The sequence below is a fragment of the Hyaena hyaena genome, unplaced genomic scaffold (assembly GCF_003009895.1).
Source record: "Hyaena hyaena isolate Hyena2069 unplaced genomic scaffold, ASM300989v1 scaffold_382, whole genome shotgun sequence".
Lineage (NCBI taxonomy): Eukaryota > Metazoa > Chordata > Mammalia > Carnivora > Hyaenidae > Hyaena > Hyaena hyaena.
The window spans coordinates 1,018,188-1,040,214 of NW_024081015.1; the positions used below are offsets into that span (position 1 = coordinate 1,018,188).

The following is a 22,027-nucleotide window of genomic DNA, read 5'->3' on the forward strand; positions in this document are numbered from 1 at the left end:
CATTGAGGCGGGCACTTGTTAGAATGAGTAGTGGGTGTTGTTTATAAGCGACGAATCACAGGAATCTACCCCCAAAACCAAGAGCACACTGTATACACTGTATGTTAGCCAATTTAACAATAAATTATGTTTAAAAAATAATAAATGTATACATATATGCATGTACATGTTCATGTATGTGTAACTGGCTTTCTAAATTTTGGTTTTGTTTAATATTTTTATTTTTGAAAACTTAAGTGAGGCTGAGCTTTCATTTGCTGTTTTGTTTGGTTTTATTATTCAGGTTGGTTTTATTATTCAGGTTATCCTAGCTCGGAGAAGCTATTTGTCTCCTTTGTTTCTCTCTCTGGAATAATTTGCATATAATTTATGCATAATAATTGCATATTGGAATTATCTGTTTCTTAATTTTTTTGATAGAATTCACCTGTAAAATCATTTGGGCCTGATTGTTTATTTGTATGGTGGATTCAATTTCATTAATTGTCATAAATCTACTCATTGAATCACTTCTGGTAAATTATATTTTTCCAGGAAACTGCCACTTATCTTTTCTTAATTCATTGGCATAAGTTGCTCATAATATTCTTTTATTAAAAAATTAAAGGGGCGGGGCGCCTGGGTGGCTTAGTCGGTTAAGCGTCCGACTTTCGCTTCATGATCTCGCGGTTCGTGGGTTCGAGCCCCGCGTCGGGCTCTGTGCTGACTGCCAGCTCAGAGCCTGGAGCCAATTTCAGAGTCTGTATCTCCCTCTCTCTCTGACCCTCCCCTGCTCACGCTGTCTCTCTCTCTCCTAGAAATAAATAAAAAAATATTTAAAAAATAAAAATAAAAAATTAAAGGGGCACCTGGGTGGCTCAGTCAGTTAAGCGACCGACTTCAGCTTAGGTCATGATCTCACGGTTCATGGGTTTGAGCCCTGCGTCAGGCTCTGTGCTGATAGCTAGCTCAGAGCCTGGAACCTGCTTCAGATTCTGTATTTCCCTCTCTCTCTAACCCTCCCCTGCTCACGCTGTCTCTCTCTCAGAAATAAATAAAAGATTAAAAAAAATATTTTTAAAAAGAAAAAATTAAAAACATTTTTTAAATTTTAATTTCCTTTCTTCTTTCTTTCTTTCTTTCTTTCTTTCTTTCTTTCTTTCTTTTTTTACTGTTTTATTTATCTTTGAGAGACAGAGAGATAAAGCATGAGTCGGGGAGGTACAGAGTGAGAGGGAGACAGAATCCGAAGCAGGCTCCAGGCTCTGAGCTGTCAGCACAGAGCCTGATATGGGACTTGAACTCATGAACCGTAAGATCATGGCCTGAGCCAAAGTCAGATGCTCAACTGACTGAGCCGTCCAGGTGCCCCAATACTCTTTTATTTTTAAAATCACTGCTGTATCTGCTGTGTTCTTTTTTTTATCTCTCATTCCTAATATTGATTTTTTCTTTTTCCTTAATCTAATATGTCCAAAGACTTAAGTGTTACTTAAGAACCAGATTTTGGTGTATGGATGCTCTCTTTTTTCTTTTCTTTGTTGATTTCTATATTTCTCCCTTCAAATTTCCCTAGGTTTACTCTGTTGTTCCTTTATTAAGTTCTTGATTAGATATTGAGCTACTCATTTTCTAATCTTTTCTAATATAAACATTTAAGCTTACATTTTTTTCCTTAAGGTACTGTGAAAAGTTTAACCCACAAATTTTGATATACATTTCCAAGATAATTCCCTTTTAAATATTTTCCACTTTCTATTTATGCCTATCAACTTCCTTTTGCCCCTCGTGACCCATGTACTTCCTCCTTTCTCTACCCTGCTCTCTGGCACACAGGCTGCCTGTATAGACATGAGTGGGCTGGTGTGCCCTCTTGTCTTCTTGTTGGGTTCTGCCAGTGGGGACTCTCATCTCTACAGGAGATGAGAGAGGGGGAGCGCAAGGTCAGGATATTTATTTCCTTGGTCTCTTCTCCGAAATTGCCTCAGGCTGGTTACAACACTTGATAGATCACTTCTTCATAAAAGGTGGCCTACTCTCCAAATGTGATTCTCTGTCCTTTGGGATTCTAGGAAGTCTTCTCTCATCCCATTGGACCCAGAGGTTGTGACTAGTCTGCTGTTGCAAGTTGCAGATCCTCCACTGTGCCTTGATTCCTGCATATCCCACCCACACCTTTAACATTTGTTCCTTTATAAATCATTTGAACGACATCTGTTATCTGTTGGTACCCTGGATGGTACACCATTTTTATTTCGTCTTTGGTTCACGAGTTATTTATAAGTTTGCTTTTAAACTTTCTAAGTATATGAGTTTAAGTTATTCTTTTTTTAAAAATATTTTTATTTATTTTTGAGAGAGAGATAGAGACAGCATGAGCAGGGGAGGGTCAGAGAGAGAGGGAGACACAGAATCCGAAGCAGGCTCCAGGCTCTGAGCTAGCTGTCATCACAGAGCCCGATGCGGGGCTCGAACCCACAAACTGTGAGATCATGACCTGAGCTGAAGTCTGACGCTTAATCGACTGAGCCACCCAGGTGCCCCTAAGTTATGCTTTTAAAACTACTTTTTTTTTAAGTTTATTCATTTAAGCGATCTCTACACCCAATGCGGGCAACCCTGAGATCAGGAGCCACATGCTCTACTGACTGAGCAAGCCAGGTGCCCCTTTTAAAACTAATTTCTAGTTTAACTGATATGTATTTATTTATTTATTTATTATTTTTAATTGGTATGTATTTAGAGGACATGTTCTATATTATGATGGTTCTTTGACATTTGTTGAGACTTACATGTTGTCAATTTTTATTTTGTGCAACATATATTTGAATAGAATAGTATTTTCTATAGCTTTACTACGCTTGCCTGAGAGAAAGGGGTTGTATAATTGCATATTTGCCAAATTTCTTCTTTAAACATTAACTTTTTTTATATGCCCTTGAGATCATGTTATTGGGTGCATACAGATTTAGAATTATTTTATCTCTCTGGTTGTGATTTTTTTTTGCTTTTTTTTTTTGTCATTATGTACTGGTCCTCTTTATCTCTAATGATACATTTTGCTTTGAAATCTACTCCAGCTTTCATTTCCTTGATACTGCTTCTGATTGTCTTTTTTACTTTTCCCTTCAACATTTATCCTTATGTTTTAGGTATGCCTTGTGTCAACAGTTGGATTTTTAGAAGCTATCTAATATAATTATCTGGTTTAAAAATATATTTTTTTGTAATGTTTATTTTTGAGAGAGACAGACAGAGTAAGAGCGGGGGAGGGACAGAAAGTGGGGGAGGGGCAGAAAGCGAGGGAGACACAGAATCCAAAGTAGGCTCCAGGCTCTGAGCTCTCAGCACAGAGCCAAATGCAGGGCTCTAACCCATGAACCATGAGGTCATAACCTGAGCCAAAGTCAGATGCTTAACTGACTGGGCCATCCAGACTCCTGTAATTATCTGTTTTTTTAAACAAAAGAAATATTGCCATTTAAAATCAAAGTATAGCACATTTGTCTAGGATTCAAGAGATTTGGATTCTAGGCTCCACCCTACCATTTTATAACCTTGAACAACTCAAACTCTGAATCTCAGGAGGGTTATGATAAAAGCCAAGTGTTGAATCAGATTATTTTGACTGTACCTTCTAGTTCATTTACTCTGTCATTTCAATAAATTACAGTAACATGTTACAAATTGTTTTGAGACAGGAAGTCTTAAAACCAGACCTAAAATTAAAAACAAATCCTAGTGTAATTTGGTGAAATAATTAAAATAAACTGATGTTTAGCTTAGTGATATTTACTCTTTGTCATCTAAAATTTTAATTTTTCGTTATTTAATAAATAGTATTTTTGCAGTTTCTTCTCTGAGGATAGCCCATTTTTTAAAACATATTTTCCATGATTTGAGGAATGTAGTTAAATATATTTTCTTATGATTCTAAAGATCTTTCATATTTGTTAATAATTCAAAGTATCTTTTTAAATATAGTTTATTTATTTTGAGAGAGCCCGAGTGAAGGAGGGACAGAGTGAGAGGGAGAGAGAGAATCCCAAGCAGACTCCAAGCTCAGTGCAGAGCCCGACCTGGGGCTCAATTACACAATAACGGTGAGGTCATTACCTGAGCCAAAATCAAGATTTAGATGCTTAACCATTTAACTAACTGAGCCACCCAGGTTCCCTGAAACAGGCTTTTCAAAGTTGTATTATTAATCTCCTGCCTCATTTTCTTTTATTTTTTAATCTCTACAAAATTTTCTAGAGTTGTGGAAAGCATAATCTTTACCCTTTTTCACCAGATTAACCTAAAAATCACATCACTATATCTGAATTCTAAGACCTTGGAAATAAATCTACAGATCTTATTGTGCCTCTCCACTATCAGCACAGACTCTGACTCGGGGCTCGATCTCATGAACCAGGAGATAATGTCCTGAGACAAAATCAGGAGTCAGGTGGTTAACTGGCTGAGCCACCCAGGCACTTCAGGAGTCTGTTTTTTGATATCACATCAGTCATATCTTTAGTCATATCAGTCATATCTTCCTGAAGCTATAACCTGATAGTTATCTTAATTTGACTTATTTCTTTTTTAAATGTTTATTTATTTGGGGGCACCTGGGTGGCTCAGTTGGTTAAACATACGAGTTCAGCTCAGGTCATGATCTCACAGGGTTAGTGTATTCAAGCCCCACATCAGGCTCTGTGCTAGCAGCTCAGAGTCTGGAACCTGCTTTGGATTCTGTGTGTCTCTCTCTCTGTCCCTCCCCTCTCTGTCTCCCTCTCAAAAATAAACATTAAAAATTTTATTTTATTTTATTTTCCTATGTCGATGTGGGTGGGAGGTTAGAACCTAAAAATAAGTCTCCTTAATTTTATTCTCATAAATAAAGGGTGGGATAATCAGAGCTGCGTGCACCCATATAATTATTTGAAAAATATAAGTAATATACTGTTATCTTTGTTTGAAAACAAAGGATAAAAAGCCCTCAAAGTCTCCTATTGCCATCCCCTCTATATTGCTCCCTTCTCCAGGGGTAACCAGTAACGTTTTGTGTACAACTTTACAGCGCCCTTTCCAGTGCCTTTTCTGTACATATAGTGTATATATATGCATACGTTTTCTTTTTACACAAATGACACCTCCTCGTTTTATAGGCCAGGAAACAGTGAGATCTTGAGGGGAGACATAGGTTGGCGAATTTATTGAAGGAAAGTGGACTGGACAATCATTTATTTAAATCTATATGTTCAGTGCTTTATTGGCACGAAGGGTTCTGGGATTTTACGTCTGTTGGATGGATCGTAGCACCAGTTTAGCTAAACAGTTTAAAGGTTGGAGAGTAGGTGCGAGAAAGTCGCTTCAGGGCGATGAGGTAGGATTTGTATTTTGATAGGAGCTACAAGAAACCTAGCAGTGGGCTGTAGAGCTGCAAAAAAAGGAAAAACTGTCAACGGCCGTTGGGTCTGTCAATAAACCTCGTGAAACTGAAAAGGGAAGAGCCTACTACCTGCCGAGCCCGAAGTTTATTTCTGAAACCAGAAACATATATAGCATATGTGACACCGGCCTTAGAGCTTGGAAAGGAAAGCACCAGAGGTTGCAAGGAAGGATGCAGCCGGCAGGCAGCAACCGGGCAGCCAACCGGGAGAGCAGAGAGCGCTCCCGGACCGGCCTGGAAATGCGCCTGCGCTGACCCCCTCAGGGGGGCGGGGCGGGAGGGGCGGAGTTTGGGGGCGGTCAATGAGCCTGCGCAAACCGCGCGGCGAGGTGGGGGAGGGCGGTCCGTGTGTGTCTGTGTTGTTGTTCGGCGGCAGCGGCGGCGGCGGTAAGATGGCTGCCCACGGGGGCTCCGCGGCGTCCTCGGCGCTGAAGGGGTTAATTCAGCAGTTCACCGCCATCACCGGTAAGAGACGCGGTTACCGGAAGGTGGAGAGTGGGGTCTGGAGCGGACGCCCGTTCCGCCCTGGGCTTCCCCTTACCTTCATGCATTTCTCCCTCGGGCTTTACCCATAGCTCCCGTCCTCCCTTCTGAGGAAGAAGCGACGACGGCGTCGGGTCTCCGGGTTCAGGCGGGAGACAGCCCCCCCCCCCCGCGTACCCCATGCCTCGTTCTCCGTCTCCTTGCAGTGTGGAGGGAGACACCCCCACCCGCCCTGGTACCCCTCTTGTCAGCTAAGACCCGGGGAATGGGCAGATCCCATCCGCCCCCGCCGGTCCGGGGACCTGGGGGCGGGAGAGGTGGGGGGCCGCACCCGGGCCACCGCCCTCCTCCTTCTTCATCATCTTCTCTTCTCTGTGCAGCCCTGGGGTGCAGTGCATCTTCTCACCTCCTTTTTCCATTCTTCTTTGGTCAGGTCATTCTCCCTTAGTCCCTGGCCTGCCCTTCCCCTTTCTGGGCCCCTCAGAGCCATCGCCGTGGCCCTGGCGTGCTCGGGCCCTCCCGCCTTAACGGCGAGGCTGGTGGGTTCGGGAGCGCCTTTACGGATCCTGGGGGATAGGCCGCTAGAAAGAGGGGTGCTGAGAAGTACCTTCAAGACAGGGGTTTTAAGAAAAGAATGAGGGGGAGTCCCCCCAACCTTAAGAGGGAAGGCATGGAGGAATCCTGGGTGGCGTTTCCCACCTCCCCATAATAAAATCATAAAGACTGGGACGATGGCGCCGGATCCTCCTGCCGATAAAATAGGGATGGCGGCAGAAACTTATTTGAGAGAAAGTCAGTTTCTGGGTGTCAGTATCCCCCAAACCCTCGGTTATTCTTTTCCTTTGGACCCCTGCGAAGGGCACACGCAGATCCTCTTACCGCCTGGAGAAAAGGCCCTAAGCCATTCTGTGAATTCTCTATGCCTTGTTTCTCTCTGATGGTGCTGAACTTTTTTTGCATGAGTTATTAGAGGGCGGAGCAAATGATGAAGTTCTCTGTGGAGTGATTTGAGAGAAGAGTACTCCATGTGCCTGAGTGTAATTTTGCCGTTCTAGTTTGTCATTTTGGAAGAGGGTTAGAATGTTAGTTCCCTCCCTGAGCAGGTCTATACTTTATCTGGTTATTTGTTGGGTGCAGAGAATGTTTCTACTGTTAATGTACCTAGAGTTTGACGTATAAGATCTGGTTAAGTACAATATTATATTGTTCTAACCAGACAGGTTGTATGCAAGTTGCCGTTTTACAGTTTAAAGCTAGTTTTATCTTTTGCTCTGCAATGACAACTAGACGCTTCATGCATTATCTAGCTGGTGGGCATGAAACGTTACATCAAAATTGGCAAAGTAAGATTTGTAATAAAATTGGGATGAGGAATGGAATGATCATCTTTTCTTAATGTTTTAAAACTTTTGTGATTGGACTGTTAAAGATGTAATACATTTCGCAATGTCTAAGCATATCACAGTTATTGGGAAAATTAGAAAATTATTGTGTATATAAGTTAATGTTGCAGCATTATGTTTTCATAGAAAAATCTTCATAGTGAGTCAGATATGGAGGTGATTATTATTAATCTTTAGATTTTTATAGAGTTGATTTAAGATCCCACCTATTAAATGTCAGGTTTTTTATGCTAATTATCACCACTTCAGGAACTCACTGTTTTTATACCAACAACCACCCACTGGGGAACTCAGAACCTCACACTATTTCTTCTAATGGAACTTTTTTGTTAGATATGGACAGAACCCAAAGTGTGGTGAGATAAAATGGCTCACTTACTTTAAATCTGTTTGTCTGTTTGCTAGCCTACATGGCTTATTTCTTGGTCACAGGCCTTTCTATTCCTGAATTATGTTGTGGAGATTCTTAGTAAACAATGGTATCTGGAAATCTGCAAAAGAGAAAATACCTTAGATTGTTCTTGATGTATTATGAATTTCTATTAATAATTTTAGGGATTTTTTTTAATAAGAGTGATTAACTTAGAAACACATGATTGACCCCTTTAGTCTTTTTCACATTTTTATTTTATTTTATTTTGTTTTGTTTTATTTTATTTTATTATTATTTTTTAGTGAGCTCTACCCATAATCTGAGATCAAGCATTGCATGCTCTACCGACTGAACCAGCCATGTGCCCTCTTTTTGATATATTTTAAAAAGACAGTTTCAGGTTCTGTTCATATATATTTTAAATTGTAGTATTTATGATAAGAGGGTATTTGATATTTATTCATTGCTGAATGAATTAAACTGACCTTAAGATCTTATGCTCTGATTTCAGAAATATATTACTTACCTGGAAGCTCAACATTCTGGTTAAAATAATGCATTTTCAAAAATGTGAGCCTTACCTTTTCTGTGGCATTTAGAAATAGAACAGAAGGGGCTCCTGGGTGGCTCAGTTGGTTGAACACCTGACTTTGGTTCGGGTCATGATCTTGTGGTTCAGAGTTCGAGGCCCTGCATTGGGCTCCTCTGCTGTCAGCATGGAGCCTGCTTCGGATCCTCTCTACTCTTCTCTCTCTGCCCCTCCCTTACTGTGCTCGCTCTCTCATTCTCAAAAATAAAATAAACATTAAAAAATAAAAAAAAAGAAATAGGACAGAACTGAAAGAATTTTAAGTCTTATTTCTTACTAAGAAGAACAAATGTTTATGAGTATGAAGTAATGACTGATTTTTTTTTTTTCTCGAGTATAGTTGAGATATAATAGCATCGGGTGTAATGACTCTGGTTTTTATTTTTTTATTAAAACTTTTTTTAAATGTTTTATTTACTTCTGAGAGAGAGAGAGAGAGAGACAGCGTGAGTAGGGGAGGGTCAGAGAGGGAGACACAGAATCCGAAGCAGGCTCCAGGCTCTGAGCTAGCTGCCAGCACAGAGCCTAACGTGGGGCTCGAACCCATGAACCATGAGTTCATGACCTGAGCCGAAGTCCGATGCTTAACCGACTGAGCCACCCAGACGCCCCTATTTATTTTTAAATAGGTTCCATGACCAACGTGGGGCTTGAGTTCATGACCTTGAGATTAAGGGTCAAATGCTTTACCAACTGAGCCTGCCAAGCACTCTGACTCTGATTTTTTTTTTTTTAATTATTTTAAAAAATCACATACACAGGGTACCTGAGTGGCTTAGTCAGGTAAATGTCCGATTTCAGCTCAGGTCGAGCCCCATGTTGGACTCTGTGCTGACAGTGTGGGGCCTGGATCCTGCTTTGGATTCTGTGTCTTCCTCTTTTTCTGCCCCTCCCCTGCTAGTGCTCTGTCTGTCTGTCTCTTTCTCTCTCTCAAAAACACAATAAAAAAATTCAAAAACACACACAAAAAATCACAACACGAAATGAATTATTTTTAAACATTTATTTATTTTTGAGAGAGAGAGTGAGACAGAGCACAAGTAGAGGAGCGGCAGAGAGAGAGTGGGGACACAGAATCTGAAGTAGGCTCTAGGCTCTGAGCTGTCCGCACAGAGCCTGATGCAGGTCTCGAACTCATGGACTGCAAGATCATGACCTGATCTGAAGTCAAGATGCTTAACCAGCTGAGTCACCCAGGTGCCCCCATGAAATGATTGTTTTTGTTTTGTTTTTTACATTTATTTTTGAGAGACAGAGTGAGACAGTGCAAGCGGAGGAGGGGCAGAGAGAGAAGGAGACACAGAATCTGAAGCAGGCTCCAGGCTCTGAGCAAATGTTCAGCATAAAGCCCGATGCGGGGCTTGAACGCACGAACCAGGAGATCATGACCTGAGCCGAAGTCAGACGCCCAACGGACTGAGCCACCCGGGCGTCCCGAAATGATTTTGAAAGAAGTTAAAGCTAATCTCTCAGAGCAGCAATATTATTTATTTTACATATTATATTCCAAATCTTGTTTGTATACTTTTATTTTTACTTTTTCTTAATTTTATATTGTGGACCATAGTATACATAATTTAGAATTCTAAGATTTTCAGTTAACATTACATCATAAACATATTTTCTGTGATCAAACTCTGATAACCGAGTAGCCGAGGGAAGTGATAGTCTTTGAAAATAATCACATTGGGAAACTATATGCCTTTACCATTGATAATGTTGGAATCATTTGAAGCTGCATAGAAAACCAGTTCTGTTACTTTATAGTCCACTACATTTTGCAGTACTACTTAGTTTGATCTCTTTTGATATTCATCATACTTGGGTTTGAATGGCTGCTGACTGCTTTCAAAAGTCATATAAGTTCTTAAAACATGAAAGAATGTGCTGCTAGATCTGAAGGTAATTCTAAAAGAACAATAAAAGAAATTAAGTAATTTCTATACCCAACATGCCCCCCACCCCACATGCCCTCCAAAAGAACAACTTCTAAAAATGTTTTGAATTTGGGTGCCTGGCTGGCCTAGTCAGAAGAGTACGTGACTCTTGATCTTAGTATCATGAGTTCAAGCCCTATGTTGGGTGTAGAGATTACTTAAATGAATAAATAAAAACTTCGTTTTAAAAAGAACTAAAATTTAAATAAATATTTAAAAACTGTTTTGAACCATGGCAGTATCCCATTAACACCAACTTGGGCTAACATTCAGGTACAAATAGACAAAATGCACAGATGTAATCAGAATACTTTCTTTAGATGAAAGATATGTAGATGCTATAGAATTGGCGAAAAAATAAGCAGGCAAAAGAAGGTAAGGACAAATTGTGAGGGAATAGAAAGTGGAGCCTGTTGTTAAGAATTCCATAAAGTTTTGTGCATAGTAGGCATTCACATACTTAATGAAATTTATAGACTTTTATTTTTTTTATTTTAGAGAGAGAGAGTGCATGTGGAGGGAGAAGGGGAGAGAGAGAGAGAGAGAGAGAGAGAGAATCTTAAGCAGGTTCCATGCTCAGCACAAAGCCTGACAGGGGTAAGGGGGAGGGGGTGCTTTGGGAAGAGGGGGGTTGATAGCGCTCTGTCCCACAACTCTGAGATCATGACCCGAGCTGAAATCAAGAGTTGGATGCTCAACCAGCTGAGCCACCCTTGTGCCCCATTTAATGAAACTGTAGACTCTCTGTTATAGAAGAGACCTTAGTTTAATCTCTCTAAAATTGTTGAATGAATGCATATTAGTTATAGGAATTAGAAACTGATGTGTGTAATATTTGGCTTTGTGGCTACTTTCTGGACATACTCTTTTGTACTATTTATTTCTCTTTGATTAGTATAAAATGGTTAGTATAAAATTTTCCAGACATTTTCTCTGTCAGGAAAAATGGTTTTAAGTGTTCTAGATATCAAGAGGCAACTCTTGAAAATTTAAGAACTATTTGAGAAGGTGGTTATGTTTGAGCAGAATTTAGAGAGGTAATAAATTTTGAGTTGTGAATGGAATCTTACTAATAAATTTAATATTGATAGATTGCTGTGTGCCAGGCATGGTTCAGATCCAGGGGATGCTACTGTGAGCAAGACAAGGTGTCTGTGCTCAAAAAGCATAAAAGTTAATGAGAATATAGACACAAATAGGTGTTATAGTACAGTGGGAGAACCGTAGGGAGCTATTATGGGAGCACAGAAGATGGAGGTAAAGAAAGGCTTCCCGGAAGAAATAATTTTTTAGCTAAACCTAGATGAGAGATGTTTCTGGCAGGAGGAAAATGTGCAAAGGCCTGAAGGAGGGAGGGACAGATATATACACATACAGAGACAAGAAAGGAGAGACAGTAGGTTGAGGGAATTGATGATAATTCTAAATGAATAGGGCATATAGCTAGTGGGAGATGCAGTAAATTGAGCTGAAGAGATAAGAGGGTGGGTGCCAGATTAGGAAAGGCCTATAACCCATATTAAGAAATCTTGGCTGGGGGTGCCTGGGTGGATCAGTCGGTTAAGCGGCCGACTTCAGCTCAGGTCATGATCTCACAGTACATGGGTTCGAGCCCCGCATTGGGCTCTGTGCTGACAGCTAGCTGAGAGCCTGGAGCCTGCTTTGGATTCTGTGTCTCCCTCTCTCTCTGACCCTCCCCCGCTCACACTCTCTCTCAAAAAACTAAATAAACATTAAAAAATTAAAAAAAAATTTTGGCTGTATTCCAACTGTAGTGGGGAGTCCATGATAATTTAAGAGGAGTTTTCTAAAAACCAGATTAGGTTTCTAGAAAGAGCTACTTGCCTGTAGTGGAGAAGGAGTAGGCATAGAGATCAGTAGAAGACTGTTGCATTAATCTAAGAAAGACACTGGTGTCTTGAAATAATGTTGTGGCACAGAAGTGGAAGATAAGGGAAGAAAGGTAAAAAGTCACAGGAATCAGAATGAAGCTTAGGATTCTGCTTCAGACATCTAGCTATATAAAGGTGCTATTTGTGAAGGTTATGGGATAGTAGGAGAGATTTGGGGAGAAGATGATTAGTTCAGTTTTAGATAGACTTCTAAGAGCTGTTCAATAAGCAAGTGAGTATTGGTCTAGAAAGAGGAGTGACATCTGAGGAGTCATAGTAGATGGCAGTTGAAGCTGTAAGAGTAGAGAGCTTCTTTTTTTTTTTTTTTAATTTTTTTAATGTTTTATTTATTTCTGAGAGAGAGAGGGAGAGAGAGAGAGAAACAGCGTAGCAGGGGAGGGTCAGAGAGGGAGACACAGAATCTGAAACAGGCTCCAGGCTCTGAGCTAGCTGTCAGCACAGAGCCCGACATGGGGCTCGAACCCACGAACTGCGAGATCATGACCTGAGCCGAAGCCGGACGCTTAACTGACTGAGCCACCCAGGTGCCCCAAAAGTAGAGAGCTTCTTGCAGGGGAGAGTATACTGTGAAAAAACAATAGGCTCAAGGACATAAAGTTGAAGGAGCACTAACATCTGACACACTGCAAAGAAAAAAGTACAGAGAAGACTCCAAAGCAACCAAAGGTATGGAAGGAAAACTAGGAGAATGTGATGGTACTTCCAACATTAGGAGTATAGCAGTAACTCATATTATGTAGGCATTTGAGGAAACCAGGAATCATTTAACATTCATAGTTCTATTGTTGTGTTGTTGTTGTTTTGATTGGGGCTGGAAGATACATTAAAAGCCATGTTGACCCATTTCTGAGTTAATCAAATAAAAGTAAAGTGACTTGGGTTATATATGTCTAGGTCAGGGCTCCTCAAACTTATTTGGAGGAAAGGACCTTTTTTTAAAAAAAAATTTCCAGTCTTTGTGGACCAGTACTTCTACAAAACACAATAAAAATTGCTTCAAAAATGAAATAAAAATAAAAACACATACAAAATATAAGCTCAGATTCTTTTTAAAATTTAGGTGCAATTTCATGCAGTACAGTCTGCCTTTTTTAGTGTATAATTATAAGTTTTGATAAGTATGTACAATTCTGTAACCACAGTGAAGATGCAAAACTATTCTGTCATCCTCAGAAAATTTATTTTGCTCCTGTGTAGTCAACCCCTCCCCCCACCTGTAGCCTAATCTTTTTGTCTATTGTTTTTCTTTTCTAGAATGTCACATAAATGGAATCACAGTATGTATATGTAGCCTTTTGAGTCTGGCTTCTTTTCCCTCAGCATACTGCATTTGAAAAATTCATTCATATTATGGTATGAATAGTTCCTGCCTTTTTATTGGTGAATAGTATACCATTGAATGGATATACTACAATTTGTTTATCTGTACATTAAGTAAATGGGTAATTGTGTCGTTTCCAGTTTGGGAGATTATAAATAAAGCCACTAAAAACATTAGTGTACAATGTGTGAATGTAAGTTTTTGTTTCTCTTGGATAAATACCTAGAGTGGGATTATTGGATTATGTGATAGGTGTATAACTTTAAGAAATTGCCAAACTGTTTTCTAAGGTCATGATTACAGTTTTGCATTCCCATTAGTAATGTATGAGAGTTCAGCTACCCATTTGGTATTTTTAATTTTTTTTAGTCATTTTAATAGGTGTATAATGGTATATAGTATTGTGGTTTTAATTTTAATTTCCCTAGTGACAATGATACTGGGCATTTTTTTCATATAATAATTTGCCATCCATAAACCTTTCAAGCCTGAACTTTTTTTTTAAGTTTTTTTTTTTTAATGTTTTATTTATTTCTCAGAGAGAGAGAGAGAGAGACTGCGAGCAGGGGAGGGTCAGAGAGAGAGGGAGACACAGAATCCGAAACAGGCTCCAGGCTCTGAGCTGGCAGTCAGCACAGAGCCCGACATGGGGCTCGAACCCATGAACCGTGAGACCATGACCTGAGTCGAAGTCAGACGCTCAACTGACTGAGCCACCCAGGCGCCCCTCAAGCCTGAACTTTTAATTCCACAGACATAAAATTGCTCTATCAAATTGTCATAAAAGTTTCTAAATGCTTGCACTGGAATTTCTGTTTTAATCTTGTCATGGACTAGAGATAGCTGGTCTGAGGACCAAACTTTGAGTAGCACTGGTCTTAGATAATGGTGGAAAAGGGAAATCTGGTGTCTTTACTCCTAGGCCCATGAATTTTTCATCATATCACTACTACTCACCTCACTTTAGTTTCCTTTTTGTTGGTCCAACAAAACTTATCTTTGTTTATTTGTCCCCTAACTTAATCATTTCATTACGGTTTTTGGGTATAACATTTTTTGTTTGTTTGTTTTCTATTCCAGAATGTTTAAAAACTTCAGGATGGGATACTGATGAGGCCAAGTTACACCTTATTTTTTTCAACTATCACTTATTCCTGCTAATGGAATAAGTGGACAGTCTAACTTATTTTGTTGTCATTTCTTGGGGAAATGTAGACCCTGAAAGGAGTCTCTTTGTGTCTCTGTCATTTCTGTTCTCTGTCCTTCTGGGATAAAAAGGGCTCTATAGAGGGATTCTTTTCTTTCTTTTTATCAGTCTGTCTCTGTAACTGTTATGCTTTGATTCCTTGATAATAGTGGAGGGACTCATTTTTTTGGCACTGGAAAGTAATGTTGAGTATAGGCGTAAGGGACCACTATAGTTCGGAGAATCTCTTGACTCTTTCAGCTCTAATGGAGATATGGACTGCATTACAGGTTTTGGGCTGTTTCCCACACCACATCATTAATGGAGAGAATGTGAACTAAGAGGCTGCAGCAAAGAAATGGGCACTGGTAAATTGTGTATCACAGACTGGGTTAAATAATATACTTTGGTGCCATTAGCAAGCGTAAAACAGATGGCAGGAAGAAAAGGTAGGGGTAAATTAAAAAGAGTGAGAAAGAGTAAAGTGAGGCTCTTGCCATAGATTATAGATTGAATTTTTGTGTTCCCCTGCATCCCAACATTTCATATATTGATATCCTAAACCCTCAGTGTGATAGTATCAGGATGTGGGGGCCTTTGGAAAGTGATTAGGTCCTGAGGACGGAGCTGTCATGAGTAGGACTAGTATCCTTAAAAAAAGAGACCCCAGGAGGGGCGCCCGGGTGGCTCAGTTGGTGAAACGTCTGACTTTGGCACAAGTAATCATCTCACATATCATGGGTTTGAACTTCTGTGTTGGGCTCTGTGCTGACAGCTCAAAGCCTGGAGCCTGCTTCAGATTCTGTGTCTCCCTCTCCCTCTGTTCCTCCCCCCTTGTGATCTGTCTCTCTTTCTCAAAATAAACATTAAAAGAGAGAGAGAGAGAGAGAGACCCTAGGAAGCCTTCTTGCCCCTACTGTGAGAACACAGTAAGGAGACAGCAGTTTTTGTTTTTTGATTTTATGTATATATTTTCTAAAAATTTATTTTAAATATTTATTTTGAGAGAGCGAGAGTGCCAGTGTGCAAGGTGGGCAGAGAGAGGGAGAGAGAGAAGCCCAACCAGGCTGTGTGCCATCAGTGCAGAGCCTGATACAGGGCTCAATTCCACAAACTGAGATCATGAGCCAAGGCAAAATGAAGAGTCAGACGCTTAACTACCTAAGCCACTCAGTTGCCTCCATTCTTAAAAAAATTTTTTTAAGTTATCTTAACACCCATTATGGAGCTCAAACTCACAACCCTAAGATCAAGAGTCACATGCTCTACTAACTGAGCCAGTCGGGCACCTTAAGATAGCTGTCTTTGAACCAGGAAGCGGGCCTGTACCACACACCAAATCTTCTGGGCCTTCATCTTGGACTTCCCAGCCTCCAGAACTGTGAGACATAAATGTTTTTTGTGATTAATGTTGTGTATGATAGATTAAGCTATCCTGTTGCTACCTATAATACTGAGACTTCAAAATAAGCCTATTTAAACAAGTATTCAGATCATTTAAATCTGCAGACTTGTGGGGTGCCTGGGTGGCTCAGTCAGTTAAATGTCTGACTTTTGATTTCAGCTCAGGTCATGATCTCGTGGTTTGTGAGGTTGAGCTGGGTGTTGGGCTCTGTGCTGACAGCAGGCAGTCTGCTTGGGATTCTCTCTCTCTCTCTCTCTCTCTCTCTCTCTCTCTGTCTCAAAATAAATAAACTTATGAAAAATTAATCTGCAAATGTGTGTTATTAGTTTCCTCTCCCTTTAAAAAAGGTATGCTTTTATTCTGAATGTAATAAGGTTCAAATTTTTTATAGCTGACACATCAAAAATAGTTATTATCTCTGGTAAAACTGGCAACTTGTTAAACTTGTTGATCACTGTTCTTTTCCCCTATGTATCATTTAGTCCTCCATACTTTTCCTCTGCCTTCTCAGTTAACTTTTACTTCTTCATATTCTTCTGTTTAATTCAGTGGGAGTGTTACTGGCATTTTGGCTGGGGCAGTTTTTTATTGTATAGGATTGTTCCATCTGTGGCAGAAGATTTAGCGCTTGTATTTGTTTCCAATGACTGCTATAACAAATTACCACAAACTGCATGGCTTAACACACATTTATTCTCTTACAGTTCTGGAGGTGGTTAAGTCTGAAATGAAGATGTGAGCAGTCTTTGGGGAAGAGGAGGCATTTTTCAATGTGCTATAACATCCCTGGCTTCTCTCCACTAAATGCCAGTAGTGCTCACCCAGCCCCCAGTCCTGAAACACCAAAAATGGTCTCTCACATTACTAAATGCCTCTACTACTTCCCAACAAAAAGAACTACTGGAACCTGTAATTATCTCTCTGTTGTCTTCTGTTTCTAAAATGATACACTAAATGATACAAGTGATACACTAAGAATGATTATACAAGCTAGATGACTCAGATAATTTGGCTTTATTTAAGAAAGTGAATGGTGTACTTTGTTTCATTGGTCCTTCTCTTATATGCCTTCTTCAGTCTTGCAAGGATTTAGCATGTATTTACTTTAAAAAAATAAATATTCATAGATAGAGGCCCCTCTTTTTTTTTTTTTAAACACTCTTACAGGTCACTATCTTGACAAGCTCCAGTGATGCAGGTTATCCTGTCAGATTGTTAACAGAGATATGATAGGGCCATCTCTGGGATATGCTATCTGTAGCTTAGATTCTAACATCAAATGATTAAGTAAGGATTATAAGTAGGATGGCAAGTCTAGACCTCCAATGTTGGAACCATCTGCCCCCAAAATATCACAGTTATATTTCCTTTATTGGGGGTTCATTTTTGTGTCTTAAAGTCATTCCTTTTAAGAATGACTTTAAAGAATTCCCTTTAGAATCCCTTTTAATAAAGTTTAATAAACCTATGGACCTGGGAGATTTTGGAATACTTACCTATACTTTTATTAAGTTTTTTAGTACCTCTGCATCAGCTCCTGATGCTTCTCAGTCATACTGGAATACTGCTCATTAGTTATAAATTTCTTTAAAGCAGATCTCTTTTAGTATTGTTTCATTTTTTATAACATTCACTTTTTTCTAGAGTGATAGTTCTTACTTTACTCCTGCTTTAAAAAAATGAGTGTTTGACATGAGTGAAGTACATGTTCATACATCAAATGAGTGAGGGAAAGAAAGCTGTGAAATGTCTTACTCTGCCTGCCTGTTTGCCAGTAAGGAGCTGTGCTAAGTTCTTTAATGTGAATTTTCTTTCTTTTTTTTTTTTTTTTAATGTTTTTATTTATTTTTTGAGAGAGAAAGAGAGCATAAGCAGAGGAGGGACAGAGAAAGAGGAGGACAGAGGATCTGAAGCAGGCTCTGCGCTGACGGGCTGACAGCAGCAAGTCCACATGGGGCTCAAACTCATGAACCATGAGATCATGACCTGAGCTAAAGTCAAATGTTCAACTGACTGAGCCACCCAGGTGCCCTACCATGAATTTTCTTAATCTACACAAGCATTTCATGAAATTGATAATATCCCCCATTTTATAACCAAGGAAACAGAGCTAGAGAAATTAGTAACTAGATCAAAGTCACATAACTAATGAGTGAAAGAACTAGAAGTCAAACTCAGGTTTATCTGAATAGTAGCTAGGCTCTTAATATCTATACTATACTCCCTAGCCTGAGAACTGAAGGGAACATGAAAAATGTTATTCTCAGGGTACCTGGGCGACTTGGTTGGGTGTCCAACTCTTGATTTTGGCTAAGGTCATGATCTTGTGGTTTGTGGGATCAAGCCCCACATCGGGCTCCATGCTGGCAGCACAGAGCCTGCTTAGGATTCTCTCTCTCTCTCTCTCTCTCTCTCTCTGTCCTCTTTTTCTGTCCTTTCCCTGTATGCATGTATGTGCATGTGTGTTCTCTCTCTCTCTCTCAAGATAAAAAAAAAAAAAAAAAAGTTGTCTTCTTATGATGTATAGGATTGGCCAGAGGAAAAATTTTCATAACTGTTTGGTATCTCTGTCCCCAGGTACCCAGTATCCTTTTCATGCTTTAAGGTACTTCCCACCTCTATGTAGCACTTTAGGTAGGCCTTTCTTAGCTCTCCTCCAAAAGGTACCTGGGATGCTAAAGCTACTTATATCTCTTTTTTTCCTGACCCAGCTTCCTAAATCTCATATCTTAACCTTCATCTCTTGGTGAGTTTTAAGGAGACGCAATATGATTGAATTAATTCACATTGTGAAATAACTGATACATTCTTAATTGTTCAGTAAATGTTTATCATTTTCAAAAGCATGTTTGTTGACCTAAATTAATCTCTTAGGTGGTTAGGCAGCATAATAAAGTAAAAAATAAAATTTAGGCGGTTATGAAAAGACTTTTAGGATACACAGACCATATTGTTGACAAGCTAGCTTCTTTGAGGATTGGCTTTACAAGTTCCCAGTTTTAATAGCATCTTTTATTTTACTTCAGAGCCCACAAATTCCCCATAGGGTTCCCATGTCATTGGCATTAGAGTTCTGATAGCTGGAGGGTGGTGGAGAGGATGACAACTATTTGTATGCAGTGGTCATTTTTAAGTTGAATTTCCATATGAACACATTTCAGAAGGGGTGAAAGCAGCTAGCATTGATTGGTATTATGGCAGAGGAAGTTTCACTCCCCCACCAGCAGTTCTTTGTGCTTTTCATGGTACTTTAGTGCGATGTGAGCACCTAGAAAGACAAGAGCCAAAAATGATATGAACTCAGCCATTTAGTTCTCTGAAAAGGAAAAGGTTAGTAGATAATGTAACAGTTCATGCATCTCTTTGCTAGAATAAGCAGCCAGAAGAGTCTACCTATTGGAACCTTTTAACTTTCAGAAATTGCTATGTAGGTAAGTAAATTAAAACGGAGTACAATAGACATTGAACTTACAGATTAGCATTTAAGAAGCATAATACAACACACTATATAACTGGACATAATAGAAGAATATTAGGAAGACACTAAAACAGAGCCTTATGTTTTATAAGAAATAATATGGAAGCATATGAGTCTTGAAATTGTTCATCAGATTGTGCTGGGTTTGCCCTGAGATTAGCTAACGTAAGGTTGGCTATTGGGATATTTGAATTCTTCCTTCCCCTCAAAAAGTTGCATTTGTTTGTGTTTTGCAATTTCACTTTTTAAAAGTGTGTTTATTAATGGTGAGAAAGTAAATTTGTACATACTAGAACTGGATAATTGGGAATTTAGGGGGAGATAACTGGTATGAGAAAAGTGAGAACTGGGTAAGTTCAGTGAGTTTTTAAAGTTTGCAAGATAGGAAAGCTACCAGAGACAAGGATAGAGATTGAGACTGAATGGAAAAGTGTATATTTATTCTTGTATCTACTTCTGGGTGAGAAGGGGAGAGTTGGGTCTAAAGCTTATCAGAAAGGTGGTTATTTGGTGTGTTGTTAAGAAAAATGAAGGGACTGATTTGATGATAGCACTATCCACGTTATGCAAAGAAAAGTACCACCAAGGACTCTGCCTAGATAGCATATACCTGTGTGGCTGGAGAGAATAGTATAGGGTGAGATGAGAGCAGAGGGGTATCATTTGAGAGCAGTAAATAAGGGTCAAATCTTTTTTTTTTTTAAGTTTATTTATTTTGAGAGAGAGAATATCAGGAGGGGAGGGGCATTGAGACAGGGAGAAGAGAATCCCAAGCAGGCTCCACATTGTCAGTGCAGACCCTGACACAGGGCTCAAAGTCATGAACTATGAGATCATGACCTGAGCCAAAACCAAGAGTCAGATACTTAACAGACTGAGCACCCAGGCACTCCAAAAGGGCCAGATCTTAATGGCAGTTTGAGAGAGATGAAAACTTCCATTCAGCAATGTAGAACTGTTGATAGAGGAAGACAAATAAATTTACATTATTTTGCAGTGTAGAAATGTATCGAAGGGAGAATGACCAAGAGCAGAGAGATGCACTAGTTCACATAAGAGGTGAAAGATTATAGCAATGGACATAGAGTGAACAGAATAGTCAGGAGTGGTATCAATTAGATGGAAACTGTAGGGATGTTTGGTTGACTGATGGGATGTTTGCAGTTGAAGGAGAGAGAAGGGTTGGAAATTTCTTAAGTTTGAATAATATATGAAGCCTTTTTAAAGAAAAAAGCCTCCCTGCTTCTGTATAACTAAAATGACCATATATATATACCCAAATATATGGCAAACCCCAAGTGAAAGGCTGTTCTCTATTTGTCCAATTTCAAGAGAGGTTTGTTGCTAATATAACTATGTAAATTTCTGGAGCTAAGTGAAATGAGATTTTTTTTTGTAATCTTTTTACTGATTTAACATTAAATCATAATATTATGTATTCACGGTTTCTTCACTTGTGTTTCGTGAAATTTTTTTTTTTTTCAAATCTTACTGGTTTTTTTTTTTTTTTTTCCCAGTAAACTCTACCCCCAACCTGGGGCTTGAACTTACGACCCCGAGATCAAGAGTCACATGCTCTACCTACTGAGCCAGCCACGAACCCTTTATGAAATAATTTTGTTCAGTGTTTTTCACTGGCATCTTAGATCTATGTCTTTGTAAGCTGTCTGACAAAGTTGTATCTACTCTATCATGTGACAGATTTTTGGAGCATGTGATTTTCACTTTACATTGTTTGAGGTTGACCAGTTTTAAAATTTGCAGGTAGGGGCGCCTGGGTGGCTCAGTCGGCTAAGCATCCGACTTTGGCTCATGATCTCACGGTTCGTCGGTTCGAGCCCTCCATTGGGCTCTGTGCTGACAGCTAGCTCAGAACCTGGAGCCTGCTTCGGATTCTGTATCTCCCTCTCTCTCTGACTCTCCCCTGCTCACGCTGTGTCTCTCTCAGAAATAGATAAAACATTAAAAAAATTTTTTTTAAATTTTTGCATGTAATGCTCTCACTGGAAATTTAATCTTAAGAACATGTATCTTATGTACCCATTTGCTGTTTGTGATTTGCACAGTGTAACCATATTGCTTAATAAATGAAAGTTAAAGCATAAACATATGCACACAGTATAAAATTCAAAGGGTAGGGAAGCACTGTTTTGACTGAAAGAAGCCTGACCTTTCTTTCTCTGGTGTATTAACTGGTGAGCTGAAGTACTGTGAGATGGCTCTGAGTCAATTTATTAGATATTGATCATATGGAAGCAAACACAGTGCTAGGTGCTGGGGATACCAAGAGAGAAGTCAGTCCCTGTGTTCAAGAAGCCTCTACACTTTCTCAGGAGCCAGAAAGTAAACCAACATTGACTGCTGAGTAGGATATTCAGGTACACAATAGAAGAGTGTCATAGAGATGGGAGTGGGGAAGTAGTGTAGAGAATGCTTAGCACACAAATAGGCAAATTAACACTTAGCGTGATTCTTGAACATGGATGAACTAAATGAAAGAGAAATGAGGGTAAGGACATTTCA

General features: G+C 39.5%; 1 protein-coding gene across 4 annotated transcripts in view; it reads left to right on the forward strand.

Annotated features, from left to right (window-relative positions):
• Positions 1 to 5,774: 5,774 nt before the first annotated feature.
• The window catches only part of UBXN7 (UBX domain protein 7), a 61,252-nt gene continuing 44,999 nt past the window's right edge, over positions 5,775 to 22,027 (forward strand). For 2 of the 4 annotated variants that reach the window (XM_039250841.1, XM_039250842.1), the window contains exon 1: positions 5,775 to 5,881. In XM_039250841.1, the coding sequence (XP_039106772.1) occupies positions 5,809 to 5,881 (73 nt within the window). In that variant the 5' untranslated portion in view covers positions 5,775 to 5,808. Of the gene's footprint in view, positions 5,882 to 13,362; positions 13,468 to 16,730; positions 16,936 to 22,027 lie in introns of those variants that run through there. The other 2 variants (XM_039250840.1, XM_039250839.1) reach the window with 2 other exon arrangements.